A 27,258-nucleotide genomic window follows, 5' to 3' on the forward strand; every position below is an offset into this window, starting at 1 on the left:
CGAACGCGCAGGCTCAGCGGCCATGGCTCACGGGCCCAGCCGCTCCGCGGCATGTGGGATCCTCCCGGACCGGGGCACGAACCCGTGTCCCCTGCATCAGCAGGCGGACTCTCAACCACTGCGCCACCAGGGAAGCCCAACATATGATTTTAAATAATACTTTTATCATTTGACATTATATCCTATATAATATGCTGTGACGAAGGAAATCTAACTTTATTTTCTTTTGAATATTTAATAAAAGTATTTTTAAAGTTGCTTTCTTTACCCAGCGACTTGAAAATGCCATTTTATCATAATATACATTTATAAATGCTTTGGTATCTTTCTGGGCTTTCTATTCTATTTCATTAAATTATATATACTTTCATTGGTTTTAATTATTCCAGACTTGTAATTATTTTAGTATAAAACTGAGCAAGTTTCACTTCATTATGCTTCTTCTGGATGGCCATCAGGTCTAAGTGGTATTATTACTGTTTTGATGGAAGTAAGGAAGGGTGGAATGACTTACTCAATGTCATAATGTGAGAATGTGGTGAATATAGCCCTGGGACCCAGATTTCCTGCCTCTCATTATAGTGTCCTGTTTGGCAGAATCATTAATTTGCTTTGTTCTTTTGTGGGATCCTATTTCTCTGTAACTTGAAGGATACAACCAACAGAAAAGAAAACAGGAAGCAGGAATGTACATACACCATTTACATGGAAATGGGTGATATTTTCATCCCTATCCCAATTATATCACTCTAATCATTCTACAACACAAAAATGGTGCTGAAGGTCATATAAAATGTAAATGTGTTCTTATTTCCCTTCCTGACTCTACAAAATCTCCAATGTATTTACCATTGTCCTTATTTGATAGATGGAGAAACTAAGGCTGAGCAAAGTTAAGAAACCTTTCAAAGGTTATTGCTAAGTAGTGGCAGAGCCAGAATTCCCATATAGTTTTGTTTAATTTCAGTGACTGTGCTCTTAACGCTCAATGAATCTTCCCTTATACATAGCAGTTTTTTTGTGGTCCAGGGACTGGCTGGTTTAAACCTTAACTGGTATGCTGCCTATGCTCTGTCATTAACATATAGATACTCACGCAACACCCCAGAGGTAATGTGCTTTTCCTGGGGTGTTGTGTAACTGTATGTTAATGACAATGCTGTAATGTGCTTATTCTTTTCACAATAAAACTCAATCTAGGAGACGTATTTTATGTTCCTCAAGTACCAAGAGGTGTAGCAATTAGAGCAAAAAAGCAGGGTTGAGGGGAGGGCAGGATTTTTAAATTATCTTCCATGTGCCAGGCACTGTGCTAAGCACTTTATGGCATCTCATTTCACCATTTTCAATCATATTCCCTAAAGGAAACTATTTCAGAGATAAAGTCATTTGCTCAAGGTTGCACAGCTGTACAGTGGCAGCTTACCTGGTACATCATTATTTTCATCACCCTGAAACACTTTGTGTTGCATTTATCATGTTATCTTTTACTGCCCTTTTGTCACTGGTGGGTGCTCAGTAAATATCTACTGGTTAATGAGTGGACAAATATGAGGAAATTCATTTGTTGAGTGCAAAGAATGGGCTAGAAATTAGATGCTGCCATTAAAAAACAAAATAGGATCAGATTCTTTTGATTTTCCTTCAGTTCTCCAAAATACGCACAAAAATCCAAATGAGGTATATTTTCCAGTTATATCCATATTAACTCTTCCTAATAACTTCAAAACAACTCCTAAATGGGCAGTGACTAAAAATAGCCTCAGGCAAAGGAAAGGATTAAAAACCCAAATTACTTCCGAAAGAATGAGAACAGTCAGAACATAATTTACCTCTCAAAACCTAGTGATAATAAAGTAGAAAACTCATAGAAAGCACACAGAAGACACTGGATGCTAGTGATTTTCCCTAGTTCCCTAGAACACAGGAGACTTGTTATTTTAGGTGACCTTAGTATTCTACCTGCATCAATGGACTTCAATAAATAACATTAATAATAAGAGCTAATGAGGACCGTGCACTCAACAGAGCTCCTTCTTTTCTTTCTATCAAGGAATCAGGCTCCCTGACTTCAGACTATACTACAAAGCTACAGTAATCAAGACAGTATGGTACTGGCACAAAAACAAATATAGATCAACGGAACAAGGTAGAAAGCCCAGAGATAAACCCACGCACCTATGGTCAACTAATCTATGACAAAAGAGGTAAGGATATACAATGGAGAAAAGACAGTCTCTTCAATAAGTGTTACTAGGAAAACTGGACAGCTACATGTAAAAGAATGTAAACATTTTAAAAACAAGGAAAAGTAAAATATGTGCCCCCCCCACCCCCCGCCCAGCCAGAAAGAAAGATACGGGGAACACTATTTTCAGAAAGGGTAATTCTGAAAAACAAAGAAAAAGATCTCCTTGTTACAGGGCTTGCAGATTAGAAATTTACATAATTTAAGATAACTGGCCTTGAAAGCTGAACCAAATTGAATACATTTTAGTGGACTATTCAAGATAGAGAACTACCTCTCAGGTCCTTTGGAAAATAATGGAATTCAAGTGCAGTACTAATCCAATAAGAATTTTCACAAGTCAATATCACCTACTTAGCATGGTGATAGCCCCAAAGCCATTATTATTATTATTTTTCAAGCCATTATTATTGACTCCACTTCCACTAAGAAGTATTGCTTTTCTATTAAACTATGGCTTTAGGGGATACTTAGACCTCTTCCCCCTAAGCATCCCTCATAATTTATTCCATCTGGAAGATCTGCATGAAGGGCAATCCCACTACTGGGCATATACCCTGAGAAAACCATAATTCAAAAAGAGTCATGTACCAAAATGTTCATTGCAGCTCTATTTACAATAGCCAGGACATGGAAGCAACCTAAGTGTCCATCAACAGATGAATGGATAAAGGAGATGTGGCACATATATACAATGGAATATTACTCAGCCATAAAAAGAAATGAAATTGAGTTATTTGTAGTGAGGTGGATGGACCTGGAGTCTGTCATACAGAGTGAAGTAAGCCAGAAGGAGAAAAACAAATACCGTATGCTAACACATATATATGGGATCTAAGGAAAAAAAAAAATGTCCTGAAAAGACTTGGGGTAGGACGGGAATAAAACACAGGCCTACTAGAGCATGGACTTGAGGATATGGGGAGGGGGAAGGGTAAGCTGTGACGAAGTGAGAGAGTGGCATGGACATATATACACTACCAAACGTAGGGTGGATAGCTAGTGGGAAGCAGCCGCATGGCACAGGGAGATCAGCTAGGTGGTTTGTGACCACCTAGAGGGGTGGGATAGGGAGGGTGGGAGAGAGGGAGATGCAAGAGGGAAGAGATATGGGAACATATGTATATGTATAACTGATTCACTGTTGTAAAGCAGAAATTAACACACCATTGTAAAGCAATTATACTCCATTAAAGATGTTAAAAAATACATCAGAGTAAGCAACAGAATGCAACTTTCTTTTTGTTTTGTTAAACTTTTCCATCCATACTTAAAATAATTCCTTGGCTTTAACAGAGTTCCTTCCTTCCTACCTACCCTGCTGAGAACCCAGTGTTTTCCCAGCTGGGATATTGTGGGTCTCCACAATACTCCAGGACAGCTGGGCAGCTTCCCCAATTTCAACCTGGTGATCAGTTTGGGCCTGTAGAAGGGAATTGACTCACCCAATATCCTATCATTGGTGATGCCTCTGGCCATGGGACCCAGGAAACTCTCCTGACCCTTACCCCAGCATCTTGGCCAGCAGATCTGTCACTGTGCTTCTTCTAATATATTGTCTTTCTGGATTTCCAAGAATATCACAGACACCTAGCTTATGTGCACACTATAATCAGCAGTAGCTCAGACACTGGGACCCACTTAGATCTCCTAATCTTCACTCTAGTTGCCCTCTGTGCAAACCCATGTCATAGATTTTGTCTAGTAGGGCTTAAAGGATATCACAGATACCCAGCTCATGTGTATGCTTGAGATTCACCTAGAGCAGCGGTTCTTAAACTTTTGGTCTCAGAAGACTTTTGCACATTTAAAATTATTGAGGACCCCAAGGAGCTTTAGTTTACATGTGGGTTATATTGATTGATATTTACCATATTATTAAGTAAAACTGATAAAAAATTAAATATTTTAAAATAACTTTGGGAATCATCAACAAATATAAATATTACTATTTATCCTAACAGTCTTGTCCTATGCATATGTATTATATTCTTCAAAAATAATCAGATTACCCTGCCTTACAAGAAATGCTAAAGGGAGCTCTTTAGGCAGGAATTAAAGGATGCTAATTAATACCATAAAAACATATGAATGTAGGTGTAAAACTCACTACTAAGGGTTAATATATAATCAAAGTCAAATTCTCTAATATTGTAATGGTGTTGTGTAATTCACTTACAATTGTAGTATAGAAGCAAATGTGTTAAAAATAATCATGACTACCATAATTCATTATTGGATACATAATATAAAATATAAGTAAATTGTTACATCAATAACCTAAAATGTGAAGAGGGGTCAGTAAAAGTGTAAAGTTTAGGAATGCTATCAAAGCTGAGTTGTTATCAGCTTAAAATAGGGTGTTGTTATAAGATATTTTAAGGAAGCATCATGGTAATCACACTCAAAAAAACTCTGTAGTATTTTCACAAAGATAATGATAAAGGAGTCAAAGCACAAAGCTAAAAAAAGTCATTAGATCACAAAGGAAGATAGCAAGATAAGAAGCAAGGAATAATGGACCTACAAAATGGTCATAAAACAATTAACAAAATGGTAATAGTAAGTCCTCAAACTAACAATCATTACTTAAAAGGAAAATAATTTAAATTATCCAATCAAAAAAATAGAATGGCTGAATACCAGATAACAAAACAGAATGCAACAACATGCTACCTACAAGAGACTCACTTTAGCTTTAAAGACACACATAGACTGAGAGTAAAGGGATGGAAAAAGATTCAGTCAAATAGTAATCAAAAGAATGAAGGGGTAACTTTACTTTTATCAGGCAAAATAGACTTTAAGCTAAAAATGGTGAAAAGAGACAAAGAAGGTAATTATATAATGATAAGGAGTCATTCAAGAAGATATAACAATTGTAAATATTTATGCACCCAATATCACAGCACCTGAATAAATAAAGCAAATACTAACAAAACATAAAAGATAAATAAACATCAATGCAATGATAGTTAGGGACTTTAATACCCCATTCTCAATAATGGATAGATCATCCAGACAGAGAATCAATAAGGAAACAGCTGATTTGAACAACACTATAGACCAATTCTACCTTACAGACATATATAGAACATTTTGTCCAACAACTGTAGAATACACAGACTTATCAAGCACACATGGAACATTTGCTATGTCATATGTTATCCCACAAAATAAGTCTTAGCAAATTTAAAAAGATTGAAATCATACCAAGAATATTTTCTGACCATAATGGTATGAAACTAGAAATCAATAACAGGAGGAGAACTGGGAAATTCACAAATACATGGAAATTGAACAACACACTCCTGAACAACCAATGGATTAACCAATTTAAAAAGAGCACCTAAATAATAAGCAAAATTATAAATGAAAACTCAGACATTACAACTGATACTACTAAAATACAAATGGTCATAAGAGACTACTATGAACAACTATACACCAACAAACTGGACAACCTAGAAGAAATGTATAAATTCCTAGAAGCATACAACCTACAAAGACTGAATCAGGAAGAAAGAGAAAAACTGAACTGACCAATAATGAGTAAGAAGATTGAATCAGTAATCAAAAACTTCCAAAGCAAAGCCCTGGACCAGGTATCTTCACTGGTGAATTCTACCAAACATTTAAAGAGAAATGAATGCCCATTAATCTCAAACTCTTCCAAAAAATTGAAGAGTAGAAAAGACTTCAAAACTCATGAGGCCAGCATTGCCCTGATACCAAAGCCAGAGAAAGACATTAAAAGAAAAGAATACTACATGCCGATATCCCTAAAGAATATAGATGCAAAAATTCTCAACAAAATACTAGCAAGCCAAATTCAGCAACACATTAAAAGGATCATACACCATGAAGTAGGATTCATCCCTGGGATGCAAGGAGGAGTCAACATATGTAAATCAATAAATGTGTTACGTGACATTGGTAGAATGAAAGATAAAGGCCATATGATCATAATAGATACAGAAAAATCACTTGTCAAAATTCAACATCCTTTCATGATAACAGCTCTCAATAATTTAGGTATAGAAGAACCATATCTCAACATAAAAAGGGCATATATGACAAGCCCACAGTTAACATCATACTTAACAGTGAAGGGTTGAAAGCTTTTCCTCTAAGATCAGGAACAAGACAAGGGTGCTCACTCTCACCACTCCTATTCAGCATAATACTGGAAGTCCTAGCCAGATCAATCAGGCAAGCAAAAGAAATAATAGGTATCATAAATGTACAGGGAGAAGTAAAATTTCTCTATTTTCAGAGGACATGATTTTTATATAGAAATTCGTACAGATTCCACCAAAAATTGTTAGATCTAATCAATGAATATCATATAGTTGCAGGATACAAAATCAACATACAAAAATAAGTAGCATTTCTATATACTAACAACAAATTATCTGAAAAGAAAATAAAACAATCCCATTTACAATAGGATCAGAAACAATAAAATACTTAGAAATAATTTTAACTAAGGAGATGAAAGATCACTAAACTGAAAGCTATGACATTGATGAAAGAAATTGAAGAAGACACAAATAAGTGGAAAAATATCCCATGTTCAGGGATTGGAAGAATTAATACTGTGAAAATGTTCATACTACCCAAAGCCATCTATAGATTCAATGTAATCCATATCAAGATTCCAATGACTTTTTTACAGAAATAGAAAAAAACAATCCTAAAATTTTTATGGAATGACAAAAGACCCCAAATAGCCAAAACAATATTGAAAAAGAATAAGAAAGCTGGAGGCATCATGCTTTCTGATTTCAAACTATATTAAAAAGCTATAGTTTATAGCTATAGACTATAGTTAATAATAGTGAATTGGATATTTGAAAGTTTTTCAGAGAGTAGATCTTAAACATTGTTATCACAAGAAAAAAAAGTTTTTTGCAACCATATGGTGAATGTTAACTAGATTTATTGTGGTCATAATTTCATAACGTATACAAATATCAAATCATTATGTTGTACACCTAAATGTTATATGTAAATTTATGCAATTTTAAAATATGTATATGTATATGCATTTATACAAAACCAAAAACTATAGCAATTAAAACAGTATACTACTGACATAAAAACAAACAGATGGACAAATGGAACAGAATTGAGGGCCCATGCATACACAGTCAACTAATATTTGACAAGGGAGCCAAGCATACTCAATAGAGAAAAGACAGTCTCTTCAATAAATGGTGCTAGGAAAACTGGATATTCACATGCAAAAGAATGAAGCTAAACCCCTATCTTACACCACTCTCAACAATTAACTCAAAATGGATTAAAGACGTAAATGTAAGACCGGAAACCATAAAACTCCTGGAAGAAATCATAGGGGGAATATCTTCTTAACAGGAGTTCTTGGCAATGATGATTTTTTGGATATGTTACTTAACGCATAAGCAAGAAAATAAAAAATAAACAAATGGGACTACATCAAACTAAAACACTTCTGCACAGCAAAAGGAATTATCAACAAAATGAAAAGGCAATCTAAGAAATGGGAGAAAATCTTTGCAAATCATATATCTGATAAGAAGCTAATATCCAAACTATATAAGGAACTCATACAACTTAATAGCAAACAAACAAAAAACAATAATCCAATTAAAAATGGGCAAAGGACCTGAATAGACATTTTTCCAAAGAAGATATTCATATGGCCAACAGGTACATGAAATGTGCTCAGTATCACTAAAATACAAATCAAAACCACAATAAGATGTCACCTCACTGTTAAAATGGCTATCATCAAAAAGACAAGAGATAGAAAATGCTGGCAAGAATGTGGAGAAATGTGAACCCTTGTGCACTGTTGGTAGGAGTGTGAATTGTTATATCCACTATGGAGAACAGTATGGAGATTCCTCAAAAAATTAAAAACTAGAACTACCAGGGACTTCCCTAGTGGCACAGTAGATAAGACTCCATGCTCCCAATGCAGGGGGCCTGGGTTCAATCCCTGGTCAGGGAACTAGATCCCACATGTATGCCACAACTAAGATTTCACATGCCACAACTAAGGAGCCCATGAGCCAATAAATAAATAAATAAATAAATAAATAAAAATATAAAAGAAGTACCATATGATACAGTAATTCCACTTCTGGACATATATACTAAGGAAATGAAATCACTATTCCAAATAGATATATCTGCACCCCTATGTTCATTGCAGCATTATTTACAGTAGTCAAGACATGGAAACAACCTAAGTGTTCATTGATGGATGAATGGATAAAGAAAGTGTGATATATATATGTGTGTATATATATGTGTGTGTGTGTATATATATATATATACCATTATAATAGAATACTATTCAGCCATAAAAAAGGTAATTCTGCCATTTGCAACAACATGGATGGACTTTGAGGGCATTATGGTAAATAAGTCATACAAAGACAAATACTATATGATCTCACTTATATGTGGAATCTAAAAAAAAAAAAAACTCATAGGAACAGAGAACAGGTTTGTGCTTGCCAGAGGCAAGGGGTTGGGGTGAGGGAATTGGAATTGGTGATCAAAAGGTACAAACTTCTAGTTACAAAATAAATAAATTCTGGGGATGTAATGTACAACTTGATGACTTTAGTTAACAATACTATATTGAATATTTGAAATTACTAAGAGAGTAGATCTTAAAAATTCTCATCACAAGGAAAAGATGTGTATGTGAGGTAATGGAATTAATATCTTAAACTTATTGTCATAAACATTTGGTAGTATATACATATATCAGATCATGTTGTACACCTTAAATATATACAACGCTATATGTCAATTATATTAATTATATCTCAAACTGGGGAAAAAAGAATCATATTATACTGTAGATTCATAATCCACTTTCCAAAATTAACAATTATTTCTTGTATTCTTCTCTGCAAAAATAATACATATTCATTAAAGCAGATTTCTGAAAACTTATTTTATATACAAATCATCTGGGGATCTTATTAAAATGCAGATTCTGATTCAATAGTTTAGCCTGTGACTCTGCTGTATTTATAACAAGCTCCCAGATGATTACAATCCATGGAACACACATTTTAAAAACAGCTTTAGTTATTTAATGGGTATAAAGTTTCAGTTACACAAGGTAAATAAGTTCTAGAAATCTTTTGTGCAACATTGTGTCTTTAGTTAACAATACTGTATTGTACACTTAAAATATGTTAAGAGGGTAGATTTCATGTTATGTGTCTAACCACAAGTTAAAAACAACTTTATTGAGGTATAACTTACTTACGAAAAACTGTGCATATTTAAAGTATACAGTTTCATAAGCTTTGACATATGTAGATACACATGAAATTATCACCACAATAAAGATAATGAACATATCCATCACCTCCAAGTTTCTTTCTGCCCCTTAGTAACCTTACCTTTCATCTCTCCATGTACCAACTTCCCCTCATCCAGGAAACCACTAATCTGCTTTCTGTCACTATGAATTAGTTTTCATTTTCTATAATTTTATGTAAGTGGAATCATACAGTATATACTCTTTTTGTCTGGCTTCTTTCATTCAACATAATATTTTGTTGCATGTGTTAATAGTTCATTCCTTTTTCATTGTGGTAAAATACACATAACATAAAATTTACCATTTTATCCATTTTTAAGTGTATAGTTCAATGACATTAAATACATTCACACTGTGGTGCAACCATCATCACCATCTATCTCCAGAACATTTTTTGTCTTCCCAAACTGAAACTCCATACCTGTTAAACAATAACTTCCCATTCCCCACTCCACCCAACCCCTGCAACCCCATTCTACTTTATGTCTATAAATATTTTACTACTCTAGATACTTCATATAATAGAATCATAAAATAATTTTCCTTTTATGTCTGGCTTATTTCACTTAGGACAATGTCTTCACTGTTCACCCGTGTTGTAGGATGTGTTAGAATTTCATTCCTTTTTAAAGCTGAATAATATTCCAGTGTGTATGTGTGTGTAAAATATATATACATATACATGCATACATATATATGTAATTTATCAGTTCATCTGTCAGTGGACACTTGGATTGCTTCTACCTCTTGGCTCTGTGAATCTGTGAATAATACTGCTATAAATATAGTATCCAGAATGGAATCACTGGGTTTCATGTTTAACTTTTTGATGAACTGCCATACTGTTTTCCACAGCCAGTGCACAATTTTAAATTCCCACCAGCAAAGCACAAGTTTTCCAATTTCTCTACATCCTCTCCAAAACTTATTTCCTGTTTTTTATTTCCTTAACAATGGCCACCTAATGAGTGTGAAGTGATATCTCACTGTGGTTTCAATTTGCATTTTCCTAAAGATTAGTGATGTTGAGCATCTTTTCAGGTGCTTATTGGCCATTGATGTATCCCTTTTGGAGAAATGTGTATTCAAGTCCTTTACCAAGTTTTAAATCAAGTTGTTTATTTTTTGTTGTTGAGTTGTAAGAGTTCTTTATATATTCTTGATGTTAATCTCTTATCAGATATATGATTTGTAAATATTTTCTCCCATTCCATAGGTTGCTTTTTCACTCTGTTTATAGTGTTCTTTCATGCACAAAAGTTTTAATTTTGATGAAGTCCAATTTATCAATTTTTTTCTTGTGCTTTTGGTGTCATACTCAAGAAATCAGTGCCAAGTCCAATGTCATAAAACTTTTCCCTTTTGTTTTCTTCCGACAGTTTTATAGTTTTAACTCTTACATTTAAGTCTGGTGCACTGTGAGTTAATTTTTGTGTATGGTGTAAAGTAAAGGTGGAACTTAATTCTTTTGCATATGGATATCCAGTTTTTCCAAAACCATTTGCAGAAAAGACTATCTGTTCTTCACTGAATGGTACTGGCACTACTGTTGAAACTCAATTGACCATATATGTAAGGGTTTATATCTGGATTCTGTGCTCGATTCCATTGGTTTATATGTCTGTCTTTATGCCACTATCACACTGTTTCGATTACTGTAGCTTTGTAGTAACTTTTGAAATCACTAAGTCTGAGTTCCCCAACTTTCTTCCTCTCTTTCAAGATTATTTTGGCCATTTGGTATCCTTTGAGATTCCATACGAATTTTAGGGTGGATTTTTCTATTTCTGCAAAAATGTTGTTTGGATTTTTATAAGGATTCATTGACTCTGTAGATTGCTTTGGGTAGTATTGACGCCTTAACAATATTAAGTCTTCCAATCCAGGAACGTGGGCTGCTTTCCAATTACTTATGTCTTCTTAAAAATTTTTTTAGCAATGCTTTGCAGTTTTCAGTGTACAAATCTTTTGCCTCCTTGGTTAAGTTTATTCTCAAGTATTTTATTATTTTTCATGCTATTGCATGTAAAATTATTTTCTTAATTTCCTTTTCAAATTGTCAATTGTTAATGTATAGAAATGAAACTGATTTTTGCATGGTTTATTTGTATCCTGTAACTTTGATGAATTCATTTATTAGTTTTAACAGTTTGTGGAATCTTTAGGGTTTTCTACATACAAGATCATGTCATCTATAAACAATGATGATTTTATCTTTTCCTTTCCAATTTGGATGCCCTTTATTTCTTTTCTTTGCTTAATTTCCCTGGCTAGAACTTCCAGCACTATGTTGAATAGAAGTGGCAAAAGTGGGCATCATTATCTTGCTTCAGATATTAGCAGAAAACCTTATTGTTTTAACCATGGAGTATGCTTTTAACTGTGGGTTTTTCATACATGGCCATTATTATGTTAGGTAGATTCTGTCTCTTCCTAGTTTTTTGAAGTTTTTATCATGCAAAGGTGTTGAATTTTGTCAAACAATTTTTCTACATCGAGATGATTGTGTTTTTTCCCCTTCATTCTGTTAATGTGGTGTACTACATTGATTGACTTTCATATATTAAACCAGCCTTGCATTATAGGAATAAATCTTATTGGTTATGGTATATAATCTATTAAATATGCTGATGAATTTTGTTTGTTAGTATCTAGTTGAAGATTTTTGCACCAATATTCATAGAGATACTTCCCTGTAGTTTTCATTTTTTGTAGTGTCTTTGTCTGGCTTTGGTATAAGGGTAATGCTGGCCTCACAGAATAAGTTAGGAAGTGTTCCCTACACTTCAATTTTTTTGGAAGAGTTTGAGAAGGATTGGTGTTAATTCTTCTTTAAATGTTTGGTAGAATTCACCTGTAAAAGCAATCTGGTCTTGGGCTTTTCTTTATTGAGAAGTTTTAAAAATTATTTTTACTGATTCAATCTGCTAAGTATTTCGATCTCTTCAGATATTTTATTTCTTCATATTCAGTTTTGGTAAGTTATGTGTTTCTAGGAATTGTTCATTTCATTTACATCATACAATTCATTGACATATAATTTTCATAGTACTGTGTTATCTTTTTTATTCTGTGAAACTGGTTGTAAATATCCCCACTTTCATTTATGATTTTAGTTGTTAGAGTCTTCTATCTCTTTACTAGTTTTGAGTTTAGTTTGTTCTTTTTTTCTAGTTCTTTAAGGTGTAAAGTTAGGTTGTTCATTTGATATCTTTCTTCCTTTTCAAATATAATAGCCATAAATATCCCTCTTAGCACTGGTTTTATTGCATCCTATAAGTTTTGGTGTGTTGTGTTTTCATTTCATTTGTCTCAAGACATTTTCTATTTTCCTTTGTGACTTTTTATTTGACCCATTGGTTTTTCAGACTGTGTTGTTTAATTTCTATATATTTGTAAATTTCCCTATTTTCCTTCCGTTACCGATTCATTCCATTGTGGTTGGAGAACATACTTTGTACAACAGCTATTTTTTCAAGTCTAGTGAGACATGTTTTGTGACATAATATATGGTCTATCCTGGAGAATACTCCACTTGCAATTAAAAAATTGTATTCTGCTCTTCCTTGGCGGATGTTCTGTATATGTCTGTTAGATCCAATTGGTCTGTAGTGTTGTTCAGGTCCTCTATTTCTTTATTACTCTTCTCTCCGGTTGTTCTATCCATTAATAAACGTGAGATACTGAAGTTTCCTACTGTTATTGTAAAGCTGCCTATTTGTCTCTTCAATTATATCAATGTTTGCTTTATATATTTTGGGGCTCTGATGTTTGATGCATCTATGTTTAAAACTGTAATATCTTCTTTCTGAATTGACCCTTTTATCATTATATAATGTCCTTCTTTGCTTCTTACCACTTTTTGTATTAAAATCTATTTTGTCTGTTATTAGAGTAGCCACCCCTGCTCTCCTTTGGTTACTATTTGCATGGAATATCTTTCTCCATCCATTCACTTTCAACCTATGCATGTCCTTAATTCTAAAATGGTCTCTTGGGTACAATGTAGAGTTGGATACTGCTTTTTAAAAAATCCATTCTGACTATCTATGTCTTTTGATTGGGGCATTTAATCCATTTATATTTAGACTCGTTACTGATAGGGAAGGACTTACTTTGCTATTTTATTGTTTCTGTACAGCTTATAGCTTTTTTGTCCTTCATTTCCTTCATTGTTGCCTTCATTTGTATTTACTTGATATTTTTGTCACTATACATTTTTAATCCCTTCTCTTTGCTTTTTCTGTATATTCTATAAATATTTTCTTTGTGGTTATGATGGGCATTACATATACTATCCTGAAGTTATAATGATGTAATACAAATTGCAACCAACTTCACTTCAATCACACACAAAAACTCTACTCTTTACCATTCTGTACCTCACCCCCCAACTTTATGTTACTGATGTCACTAATTTCATTGTTATATATTGAGTACCCATTAAAATAGACTTGTAATTAATTTTTGTGCATTCGTCTTTGTTTAAACATCTTTATTGGAGTATAATTGCTTTACAATGGTGTGTTAGTTTCTGCTGTATAATGAAGTGAATCAGCTATACATATACATATATCCCCATGTCCCTTCCCTCTTGCATCTCCCTCCCACCCTCCCTATCCCACCCCTCTAGGTGGACACAAAGCACCAAGCTGATCTCCCTATACTATGTGCATTCGTCTTTTAATTCCTGTATAAAATAAATAATTGAGTTACAAACCAAAATTATAATCATACTTGTTTTTATATTTGTCCATCTATTTACTTTTGCTGGAGATCTTTATATTTTCATATGACTTCAAGAAACTGTATGTCATCTTTTCTTTCCAATTTGAAGGATTCTCTTTAGCATTTCTCATGAGCAGGTCCAGTGGTAATAAACTCCCTCAGCTTTTGTTTGTCTGTGAATATCTTAATTTCATCCTCATTTTTTTCAATCTTCAAAATATTTATTACAAAATACAGTACAGTGTTGGAAGAATGTTTCCCAATGTTCTCTGATATATACATCATTGAATGAAGCACTTCAATACCTGACAGTGGCACACATGAATTTAAGAATTTCTATAATAATTTCAATCCCCTTAGAGTTACAGACAAAATCTGTAACCAGCAATGGAATAGGGAGACAATTTCACCCTAATTTTTGAAGGACAGTTTTGCCAGATTTAGAATCATCAGTTGACTTCTTTTTTTCCTATTTTATTTTATTTTATTTTGATAGGAACACTTAACATGAGATTTACCCTCTTAAAATATTTAAGTGTGCAATACAGTATTGATAACTATTCATATAACATTGTACAGCAGACCCCTAGAACTTATTCATATTGCTTAACTGAAACCTTATGACCATTGATTAATAACTATTCACTTCCCCATCCCCCAGCCCCTGGAAAACACCATTTTACTCTTTAATTCTATTAATTTGACTATTTTAGATATCTCAAATAAGTAGAATCATACAATGTTTGTCTTCCAGTGCCTGGCTTGTTTCACTTAGCATAATGTATTCAAGGTTTATCCATGTTGTTGTATATTGCAGAAATTCTTTTTTTTAAGGCTGAGTAATAATCTATTATATGTATATGTCACATTTTATTTATTTACTTATCTGTTGTTTCTATATCTTGGGTATTGTGAATAGCTTTAAAATAAACATGACAGTGCAAATATCTCTTTGAGATCCTGATTTTCAGTTCTTTTGGATAAATAACCAGAATTGGGATTGCTTGGTCATATAGTATTTCTATTTTCAAGTTTTAAAAGAACCTCCATACTCTTTCTGTTGAGCAGATTACTGTGCACTGGTTATAAATCCCAGGAGAGGACTATAAACATTCCTGCCACTGCATTTTGGTATCAGAGTTACCAAGAAGAACACAAAATCTCATACACTCTGGGATTACCAAAGGGAGAGGGAAGAGGGAGGGACAAGTTAGGGGTATGGGATTAGATACAAACTGCTATATATGAAACAGATAAGCAACAAGGATATACTGTATAGCCCAGGGAATTATACCTATTATCTTGTAATAACCTATAATGGAATGTAATCTGCAAAAATACTGAATCACTATGCTATACACCTGAAACTAACATAATATTGTAAATCAACTATATTTCAATAAAAATTTAAAAAATAAGATACAAGAATGTGTTGTACAACACAGGGAATATAGCCAATGTTTTATAATAACTTTAAATGGAGTATAATCTATAAAAATATTGAATCATACACAAAAAATAATATATCTGCCCCTCGATAAAGCAAATGCCATTCCCCCTTTATGTTTTAGAAGCCATTTGAAGACATACCTTATGGCAGCTTCTCTTAACAAGGAATGTGGTCGCACATACTTTAACAATTTTAGATTATTGTGCAGAACAACATTTAGTCCCAAACAAATTTGTGCAACAGAAAATACATATAAATTTGACATGTTTACTTCTTCTGCTTCCCTAAAGTTGTCTGATAAAAAAAAAAGAAACATGCAAATCAGGAGGCATTCAGAGCCCTGGGAATGTGGGGACCCATAAGACCACTGTCTTGGGACCTTGGCCCCTTTTACTTCTAGCCTCAATGGCCCTGTGAAGACAGAAGCTGAGCAGTACATTTGGAGGGAAAAGGAAGAGGGACTCACACTTTCTGAGAACGGATTTGCTGAGAGAGTCAGGAATCTGGTGGAGCTTTACCCCACTAGTAGTGGGGGTGGGCAAGAGAGTGTGAACCACAGATGTGACTGTATTTGAGGGGCAGCATGATCTGGAGAGCATGTGGAGAGAAGAAGGAAAATACACACACATTTCTATCTTGACTGTGATAGAATCAATGCCATTTCTATGTAGTGGAATGATGGGGCTGGGGAAGGAAAGAAGGTGATTATTACCATTTCCACTCAGTTGAGTCATGTAACCCATGAATAGAGGTTGGGGTAGGGAATGTAGTCACCACTTGCCCCTTTCCCTGTGTTTTCCTGTGCTGCATAGGACCAAAAGCTATTTCTGTGTATTTTGTACAAGATCCTACAGTACCAGCCAGGAGATCTCCCTGGGTCCCAGGTGCAGACCTCACCTCAAAACTCTAGGATGATCTTGGGTAAGTCACCGCCCAAAGAGGAGGTGGTCTCACCTGTCAAAGAAGATCACACCAGCCTCTTCTCCCAGCCAGCTAGGTCTGGGCCAGAGAATAAAGTCATTTCCATTCAGAAAAACACTTTGAGTTTCTAGAAGGGAGATATTTTTCCATGTAAGTCCAAGAAATTATTTTAAGAGTAATGCTGCAGGCTCACAAGAATTCTACATTCAGTCATTATATCTAAGTTCAATTCAGTTCAAAATTCACTGAGTTCCAGACCCTGGGCGAGGCTCTAGAGATATTTTTTGATGCATGGTAGGGTACCTTCGTGGTTAGTATCAATGGGTTTTAATACCATATAGTCCTGGGAAGGGCCATTCCTCTGTCTCCTACTAACCATGTGACCTAGACCAGTTCCTTAACCTCTCCATGCCTTGAACTTCTGATCCATAAATGGTGATAAAACCTTAAAGGGCTGTTTGAAGATCAAATATGTTAGTATCATTAAAGTATTTAACATTGGTCTGGCATAGAAATGCAGGCTACACTGGACCTTCACTCTTTTGTTCCGCCATCTTAATGTTGTGTTGTGGCTCTGGCTTTACCTGGTGGTAATATAACCCATTTCAACATGTTCTACCATTTCAAATACATTTATTTTACACAGGAAAACAAAAGCTAAGCAACAAATGTTGGGTTGAAAATGCAGATTTTGATAAAGTTTATAAGAATGATCCTACTTCAGTTTGTAGAACTGGTATAAGGATAGAAAAAGACTTGATGCCTATCAATTTTATAAGCCATTTGCATTTATTTAACAAATATTTATGGAGTATCTATTACATGTCAGGCCCCATAAGCCTACAAATCATGTCTTCATCTCAGAACGTTTTTCCAGGCTCCAGACCCATGTATTCAACTACCTGTCAGAAATGTATATCTAGAGCAGTAGTTCTCAAATGGTGGTGATTTTGCTCCCCAGCTCCAGGAGACATGTGGAAATGTCTGAAAACATTTTTGGTAGTCATAACTGGGGGTGCTACTGAAATCTTGTGGGTGGAGGCTAAATATCCCACAATACATACAACAGCCTTCACAACAAGGAGTTCTCTGACCCAAAGTGTCAACAGTGCTAAGGTTGAGAAAACCTGCTCTAGAGCAAGGTAAACGTTACTACCCATCTTATGTGCACAGATTCAGAGTAGAACCCAACTTTGGAATCCAACAACCCTGGATTAGGATACACTCTTACGAGGTGTGTCCTTGGAAAATGTATTTAACTTCTCTGAGCCTTGGTAGAGTGTGCCTTGGGGGAGGAATGAGTTGTAACAGGGAATACTGATACTTAACTTACAGAACAGTTGTAAGAATTTATAAAAACAGTATGTAGAGCTCCTAACACACTGGCCCGTAGTGGGCCCTTGTAGTGTTAGTTTCTTTCCCACCCTACTTTCTAACTTAGGAAAGCACATGTGAAATATACCATTTATATGGAAAAAGGGAAAAAAATGAAAAGTAATCTAACACTCCAACAATAGGGTTTCACATTAGCAAATATTAATAATGTTGTAAAACTCATTATTGCATAAACCTGGATAAACAAGTGCTCTCATCTTGTAGTTCGTTGAGATATATATTAGTAAAGAGACTTTAAATTTCACCTAGACAGTATTTAAAATGTTAAATATTCGTGTTCTTTGACAAAGCAGTCCCACGTGTGTGAACTCAATTTCCAGATACACCCTAGGGAGCCCCCTATCATCAATACTCATCTGTCTACACTGCTCAGGGCTGAGCTGACCTTTTCCCTAGCTGGCTCTGTGCCTTCATGCCCCAACCTTGCATGACTCACCCCTTGATCCAAATAGGATAATCTGTCTCATGGCTGGATGTGCAGCTTTTATGAGCCATCCAAGGAGCAACCCCAAGTGTTGATATGGACCTGTGCTCAGGTCTCTCCTCCTCCCGGAAGGGCCTATAGAACTCTTACCTCACCCCTGTCTGGGAGAAATTTCCCTTCCAGGCCTCCTCTGTGTCATCAGATGTCCTCCCCTCCCTACCAGGTACAGGCAGCACATTCCATGGTGTAAAGTCAAGCTTTCACAAAGGACAGAAGAAACAAAGGCTTCCGACAGCTTCTGCTTCCAGCCCCATCATAAACCTCCCATGTGGCAGGGGGAGTGAGTACCAACCTGGCTTCCTGCTGCAGGGAGGGTAAATACAGAGAGAACAGAGATTAACCACCTCAGCAGTACATGTCCTGATACCTTTGCTAAAGCACTGCCACCAGCAACTAAAGGTACCCAGGTTGCCAGGTCCCACCCCTGGCTCTAGCTGTTGGCATGGGGAGCAACCTCTTTGCCATTTGTCTCTGTGCTTAGAAGCATGTGCTTTGGAGTCACACACATCCATGAAGAGACGATAGCAATACCTCACCACCAGGGTAGTTATAAGGATTAAATCCAGCCACTAACTTGAAGAATGTAGTGCTGGGCCCCTCTAAATGATCTGCTTCATAAATAGTAGCTGTCTTTCCTCCCCAGATCAGGCTACCCGTATTGCATTTTGACCTGTCTCCTCAGCCAGGGAGTCTTAACCGGGTGGCACATTAGAATCACCACAATGATGTCTTTCTAAACTTCTACCTGAAACTCCCTTATTGGTGGAAATATCAATAGTACCTCTGTATCAATGGCCATTAAGCCATTATAAAATGCCTGAACACCATCTGCTGCAGAATCCTTCTGCTTGTTAGAGGTCAATCTTTTGTTCTATTCAGGCCTTCATCTGCTTTATTCAATGTCCCCCTATTTAAATGTTGATATCATCCAAACATCACAGAAACAGACAGAATAATGTTTGACCAGATATCTGGGCACCTTGACCCAGTCTTGTTGACACATGAAATTAACCATCACACTTACACTAAAAATCATTTCTTGGTTGTCTGGAATCCAGATTTAACTAAGTGTCCTCTATTTTATCTGGCAGCCCTACATGTGGAGAGCTCTGTGGAGAAGACCCAAAGCGCTCCAGTCAACAGCCCCAGTGAGCTCCCAACATATGCCAACGTTAACCCTCATGCATGTGAATGGGCTTTCTAGGATGTTCCAGATGAGAGGTGCCTCCAGATTACAGCAGCTTCAGATAACAGACACCAAACGGAGCAGAAAAACACCCAGTCAACCCACAGAGTCCTGAGAAATAATACATGGTTATTATTTTGTTTATTGCTAAGCAGAAATGGATATTCAAAACATTGTGATCTTGGTGAATGTTACTTCTTCTTTTCCTGTAGTCTGTTATCATTGGATAATATAGAGATTCTCTTATCCTTGAAGGCTTGGTAGCACTTCGTTATCATTTTGACTACAATTTGTGTGTTGGTTTATGAGAGGGAGAACATTTCTGAGCATTCCATCAATTCCTTCTTGAGGGGATTTCCTAGGGAAATTTTCACGATATATGATATGTTAGTCTTGGAAATTGGAAAATAATTCCATAATAATTAAGGAATCACACTATAATCACAAAATTAATGTACTAAGAAAGTGTTGCCACAATGGCTCCATGGGAGGAGCCTCAGAAGGTGGCTTGGTGAGTATTCATTCAGAACAAGGGGTATTTCTTCACTTTGAGAAGTGTTTCTCAAAGAAGGTGTCCTGAAACACTTTTTCTTGTTACAGAGACTGCCCATGGCAAGAAAGTCACTTTCTTTGAGGACACATAGATGAGAGTCTTCTAACAGACAGCAGATAGATATACATTGCAGTCTTTGGCCTTAGAGACTGTCCCAATGCAGCGCTACTGAGTGGACAAGTCTGTCCAATTCTGGACATCATTAATAGGAAGCCCATTTGCCATCAAATCTAAGCCACTTTCTCCAATTTCACCTGTATAAGGAATCAAGTTGATGTATTGTTCTCCTTATTCTTTTTTTCATTTCTTTGTTTGTCTACATAAATCAGACATAGAGCAGAGGTGTATTTGAAGGGGAAGTAATGACACAAGCATTTTAAAGCAATAACATAAGAACAGCTGGTGAGCTAGAGAGACACAAAAAAGGGAGAAGAATTGTAAGCTAACCGTAAGACCCACCCCTAAGGGCAGGAGAAAACATGCTCCCTATGGGCAGCTTGCTATAAGAGTTTTGAAGAGAGAGGGTCTGGGCTGTGAAACCCCTGTTTCTCCTTCCAACCTCATGAATCAGGTAAGTCATTCCTGCTTAGCATGGCCTGTAATTTTATATGCTCACCCTCTCATCTCCAAGAACCCTAGGTCTTGGAGGGTCTCTGTATACTGACAATATTCTCCTACTGCCTCTTTAAAGCAAAAAAATTCTGACTGTAGGAACGTGATTTGTAGGAACAACAACATGTTGTTGTTCCAACAACATGTGTAGAGTTCTGCCAACTACCCGGTCCCAGTCTAGTGCCTTTAATTATTATGCTTTCTCAGGTGGTAGCCTGAAGAGCAAAGGTGATTTTCTTTCAACGAAAGACCATTGCTGTAACAGGGTGAGGAGACATTTCCGGTGTGGAGGCCAAGCCTAGCGTTGCAGTCGCCATAGAAACAAGACATCACTATGGCGACCGTGACGACTTTTCTACTGAGGCAGACGTGGCCTGACGAGAAGAGTCGGTCATGCCTTCAGGTGTTTGGGACTCAGCTGAGGGTGTGGGTCCCCGGTGGGGGCTGGACCACGCTGGGGTGTGGGGAGACAAAGGGATCCACAACCAAGTCACCTCTTTCCCGCTTTGGAGCTCAGTGCCTCCGCTCTCTCGTAGGTAAAGCCATTGGGGTCCCTCCTGGCCCCAGTGAGTGCGGTGTCCTGCTCCAGGGGTGTCCTGGATCCACTTTCCTTCTAAAAGCAGGGTTGTGGGAGGTGAGACAAGTAACGACTCTCTCTGAGCCTCAGCTTTCCCCTCTGTTAAATGAAGATAAGAATGCCCTCCCTGGGCTTCCCTGGTGGCGCAGTGGTTGAGAGTCTGCCTGCCAATGCAGAGGACACGGGTTCGTGCCCCGGTCCGGGAAAATCTCACATGCCGCGGAGCGGCTGGGCCCATGAGCCATGGCCGCTGAGCCTGCGCGTCTGGAGCTTGTGCTCTGCAACAGGAGAGGCCACAACAGTGAGAGGCCCGCGTACCGAAAAAAAAAAGAATGCCCTCCCCACAGGGTCGCTGTGAACATTCAGTGATAACACATGAATAAGCCAGCGGCCCTGTGGTCGTTGCGGGATCATGAGTGCCGGTATGAATTCAGGCCACTTCTTATTCCTTTTCAACATTTTTTTGTTTTTGTTTTTAAGTAGTAGATAGAGGAATAACTGAGAAAAAAAAAGCCCTGATGAGAAGCCCATTGTAACATTGGGTTGTTACAATCACTACCCAATTGTTTCAGTGTCATTGTCGCTAACCCAGTGCCTACCACGGTGCAGGGCACATAGTTACACCAGTAAAGCATGGTGATTGCTGGATTTGTCTCTCCCTGTGCAGTTCTTCATGCTGGTGGCCTTGCTCATATCAGGTGTCTGAAAGAGGCAGGTTCTGAGGATCTGTGTCCTGATGGCTGCTGAAGCTTCTACTCCAGGTTCAAGGGCAGCAGTCCTCAGGAGACTCCAACACTTCACACCTTTAGTTGGATATGACACCTGACTCAAGTGAGTTCTGAACAAAAGCATGTTGTGGAATAGCTCCTGTGAGGTTCACAAACTAGCCTAAAAGTAGGGAAGCTACTTTGATCTCATCCTGGAAGAAGAGGTTTAGCAGGTAGCATTTAATTCCATCAGCAGCTACATGCTTTGCAGTAACCCTGATGCCCATCTTAGAGATGCTTTCTTTGAAAGCAATGAATTGTCTAGCTTGAGGAAGGATCTTTATGTACATGCATGTGCATAAATTTACATATATTTTTCTGACTGTATAAATAATAATCAGTGATTCCTATATATCTCTCAGATGGCTGTTGAAATATGCTGTTGGTTCAAAGGTCTTCCTAGCAATTTAATATTGTAATATGGATTCTTCCATGGGCATGATGTTTTTATCCATTGTATAATGAAATTTTTAAGATACCAGGAATTTTTCAACTGTTAGTTAAAATGTCAGTTACAAGAATGTATTTTCAAAAATATTAATTACCCTATAGTTTGCCCTATTATAATGATACCAAATCATGTCCCCTAAAATAACCAGATAGGTTTAAATGTCATTAGTATTATTTTTTCCAGGACATAACATTTTTAGTTCTATAATACATGGCTTTCCTAGCCCTCCCACTGCCCTGTCCCTAGGCAAAAACAATTATCTGTCACTATGGATTAGTTTTCATGTCCCAGAAATGTATTTAAATAGAACCAAAGAGGTTTTATTATTTTTTTTGGTCTGGGTTTGTTCATTCATTGTAATTATTTTTAGATTTGTTCATTTTGTTGCATATATCAATAGTTCATTCTTTTGTATTGCTTAGTAGTATTCCAGTATATGAATATACCACAATTTCTTTTATCCATTTACCTGTTAATGGATGTTTGGGTGGTTTCCAATTTAGGGGGCTTTTAAATAAAGCTGTTATAAGCATTTGTGTATTAGTCATTGTGGAGACATAGACTTTCTTCTTCTAGAATAAATACTTAGGAGTGCAATGGCTGGATCATGTGATAGATGTGAGATTAACATTACAATAAAGTGAAAAACTGTTTTCCAAAGTGGTCACACCATTTTTCATTTCCACTAGCAGTTGTATGAGAGTTCCATCCCCTATAGTCTTGCCAAGACTTGGTGTGTTCAGTCTTTTTAATTTTCGTCATTCTCACAGGGATATAGTAGTATTTCATTGAAGTTTTCATTTGCATTTTCCTAATGATTAATGATGTTGAGCATTGTTCCATGTAGTACTTATTTGATACTTGATTTTTTGTGTGTGAGCAATGTCTATTCATAATTTTTGACCATTTATTTGAGTGTCTTTTTCCTTCTTATTGGCTTTTGTGAGATTTTCTATATTCTGGATACAAGTCCTTTATCAGTTATATGATTTTCAAACACTTTCCCAGTCATTGGCTTGTCTTTTCATTCTCTCAACGGTGTCTTTGGAAGAGCAGAAATTTTTACCTTTCAGGAAGTACAATTTATCGATTTGTTCATTTATAGATTGTGGTATTGATTTATCATCTATGAAATTTTTACCTAATCTAGTGTCACAAGGACTTTCTCTTGTGTTTTCTGGTACAATTTTACAGTTTTTGCTTTTATATTTAGGTTTATGATGTATTTTGAGTTGTGTTTTGTATATGGTACTATATATGGATCACAGTTTATGTTTGTGCATGTGGATATCCACTTCTCCAAGCACCATTTGTTGAAAAGACTATTTTTTGTCCACCGAATTACCTTTGTAGCTTTGTTGTAAATCAGTTGTTCACATATGTGTGGGTCTATTTTTTGACTCTTCATTTTGTTCCTTTGATATACATTTTCATCTTCACCCCAAACCACACTGTTTTTATTCTTACAGAATTAAAATGAGTCTTGAAATCAGGTAGTGTTTATCTTCCTACCCTGTTATTGTCAGAGTGATTTTTCATGGTCTAGGTCCTTTTTATTTCCATATGGAATTAGAAATCATCCTGTCAGTTTCTTTAAAAAAGTGTCTGCTGGGATTTTTATTGTGATTTCATTGAATCTGTAAATCAGTTTGAGAATAGACATCTTAACAATACTGTGTCTTCCAAACCACGAAGATGGCATGTCTCTCTGTTTATTCAGGTTTTGTTTAATTTTTATGAGCAATGTTTTGTAGTGCTCAAAGTATAGGCATTGCACATCTGTGAACAAATTATTCCTAAGTATCTCGTACTTCTTGTTACTATTATAAATGGCAGTGTTTTTAATTAAAATGTTAAAATTTTCATGTATTTTATTCTTGTTGAATTGTCAGCAGCCAAATAGTCAACAGAATGTGTTGGGGAAGCTTTCTGAGTGAAAGCACAGGCTACTGTAGAATGGAAAGGGTATTTGATGCATAACTTGTATTTCCTGTATTTCCACATCAGCTTTTACCCATTATTGGCAATCTACTGAAATTATGGAGAAAAATTTCCCAGAGACAATTCTACAAGTCATCTCCAGAAAAACCCATCGCTAAAATAGTCCAGTAGCTTTGAAATTTATGTGTGATTAGAAATGAATCTGTTGAATTGTGGAGATTTTCTTCTTTATACACCAGTGAATCCACCCAATGAATCCCTGGGATATTGGGTGGTGAGAGAGAATGGGGGGTGGGGGAGGAGAGGGAGGGAAAGGGAAAGAGAGAGCATGTGTGTATGTCGGTATGTATGTATGTATGTATGTATACACTTACGTGTATATTGCTAAAGCTTCCAGGAATCTTTATTGTGCAGAATACTTGAGGTTAATTACTGTATGTTATGTCAGTTCTATTTAATTCCTATCACATATTGGAATGTAATCAGGGTGGATATTGTTTGTTTTTTCCCAGTTTTACTAGGCCAGCATAGTTACCATGGTGACTCTGTGACGGCAGTGAGATTTGATGCAGTCTGAGCATCTATTTATGATTCTTACCTGAATCACTTGTTGCTATGGTTTCTGTTAAGTATTGCTTTTCCAATTTTGTCATTTCTTCTAGAATTATTACTTAGCATTTGTGTGTAGGGTCAAGCTTTCCCTTTTCCCCATCATTAATTAATTATTAAATAATTGTTTTCATTTGTATAAGTATGACCCTTACAGTCCTATTTTTCTCAAAGGGTTTATTATCATTAAGTATTTTGATGGTCAAATTGGCCCAGAATTGGCCAGTGTTAGCCCTTCAAGTTGACCTCTGTGTCCATTTGACACCTCCCTCTAATTCTTTGCTCATGTATGTTCTCCTCTGTGCCTATCTCCCATCTGTAGAAAGTTAAGTAATGATGCCCAGAGAACATTGCTTTGAGAATTTGAAGATAAAAATAACAACCTATAGCATGTGGCATCTAGTAGGTCCTCAGCAATGTTAGTTCTCATTCCAAATTTGTAACCTTCACTCTGTTTAGTTTGATGCCTCTTACATTAACATAATAGCATGACTACCAGGAAGAATACTTGGACATGTAACACAAGCAGGGATAATTGCGCGTGTCCATGACGTGTGAACCTCCCTTCAACTTGGCTTTTGTGTCCATTTGACGTCTCCTTAGGATTCTTTGAACATGTACTTTGCTCTCTGAGCCTGAGTATCTCCTAATCCGTAGAAAGGAAGTAATGATGCCCACAGAGCATTGCTTTGAGAATTTGAAGATAAAAGATAACAACCTACAGCATGTGGCATCGAGTAGGTCCTCAGCAATGTTAGTTCCCATTCCAAATTTGCAAACTTCATTCTGTTTAGTGTGACGCCTCTGACATTACCATGATAGCATGACCTCCAGAGAGAATACTTGGACATGTAACACAAGCAGGGATAAGTGCACATGTCCATGACATGTGAGCCTCAGTGTCACTGCTGTGTGTGCAGAGGGGGCTGTGTGATGGAGCTGGGGAAGAAGAAAAGCACCACTGCACAGCTTCCAGTGAACTGAGAGGAGGCAGGCAGAACATCCTCACCTCTTCCCCTGTGTTTCATGTGCCTTCCCATCATCTCACTTTCCTCTCTATTCCATGTGCTGTCTTATCTCCTTACTCTTCCTTACAGTGGAACATCAGAGAAGGGTGTGGACTCTGAGCCCCAGGAGCAGGAGCTGGTAGAGAAGAACCAAGTGTGTTGTCAAGTCAGCTAGACAGGTTCCTGGAGCAAGAGTGAGGAGATCGGGCCCCATTGTTGGGACACTTTAGGTAAGTCACTACCCTTTCACATGCCTCGTCTGTACAACAGGCTAACAGTACCCAATGCTCCTGACCACCCAGGAGTATGTGCAGTTTAAGTGTGATGCCATGTGGAAAAGAATCTGTGCTCGTAGGTCGAGGGAAGGATCAGTGCACTTTGCAGTAATTACACTAACAGAGACACCCAGATATCCTAGAACTGTGCAGAGTAGTCATTAATTTTGGGTTTTTTTTAATTAATTTATTTATTTTATTATTATTATTATTCTTAAGATGTTGGGGGTAGGAGTTTATTTATTTATTTATTTATTTTTGCTCTGTTGGGTCTTCATTTCTGTGCAAGGGCTTTCTCTAGTTGTGGCAAGCGGGGGCCACTCTTCATCACGGTGCACGGGCCTCTCACTATCACGGCCTCTCTTGTTGTGGAGCACAGGTTCCATATGCGCAGGCTCAGTAGTTGTGGCTCATGGGCCCAGTTGCTCCGCGGCATGTGGGATCCTCCCAGACCAGGGCTCGAACCTGTGTCTCCTGGAATAGCAGGCAGATTCACAACCACTGCGCCACCATGGAAGCCCCTATTTTATTATTTTTATTTTATTTATTTATTTATTATGGCTGCATTTGGTCTTCATTGCAGTGCACGGGCTTCTCATTGTGGTGGCTTCTCTTGTTGTGGAGCATGGGCTCTAGGCACACGGGCTTCAGTAGTTGTGGCACATGGGCTCAGTAGTTGTGGCTCGCGGGCTCTAGAGCGCAGGCTCATTAGTTGTGG

The 27,258-nt window shown here is 36.8% G+C and overlaps 1 protein-coding gene across 1 annotated transcript in view; it reads left to right on the forward strand.

The window, feature by feature from the left end:
• The first annotated feature begins 21,247 nt into the window (after positions 1-21,247).
• The window catches only part of LOC102973772 (nuclear RNA export factor 3-like), a 51,159-nt gene continuing 45,148 nt past the window's right edge, over positions 21,248-27,258 (forward strand). Inside the window, 1 exon segment of the mRNA XM_055081594.1 lies at positions 21,248-21,479. Within this exon segment, the coding sequence (XP_054937569.1) occupies positions 21,248-21,479 (232 nt within the window).

This window comes from Physeter macrocephalus, chromosome 21 (genome assembly GCF_002837175.3).
Source record: "Physeter macrocephalus isolate SW-GA chromosome 21, ASM283717v5, whole genome shotgun sequence".
NCBI classification, from domain to species: Eukaryota; Metazoa; Chordata; class Mammalia; order Artiodactyla; family Physeteridae; genus Physeter; species Physeter macrocephalus.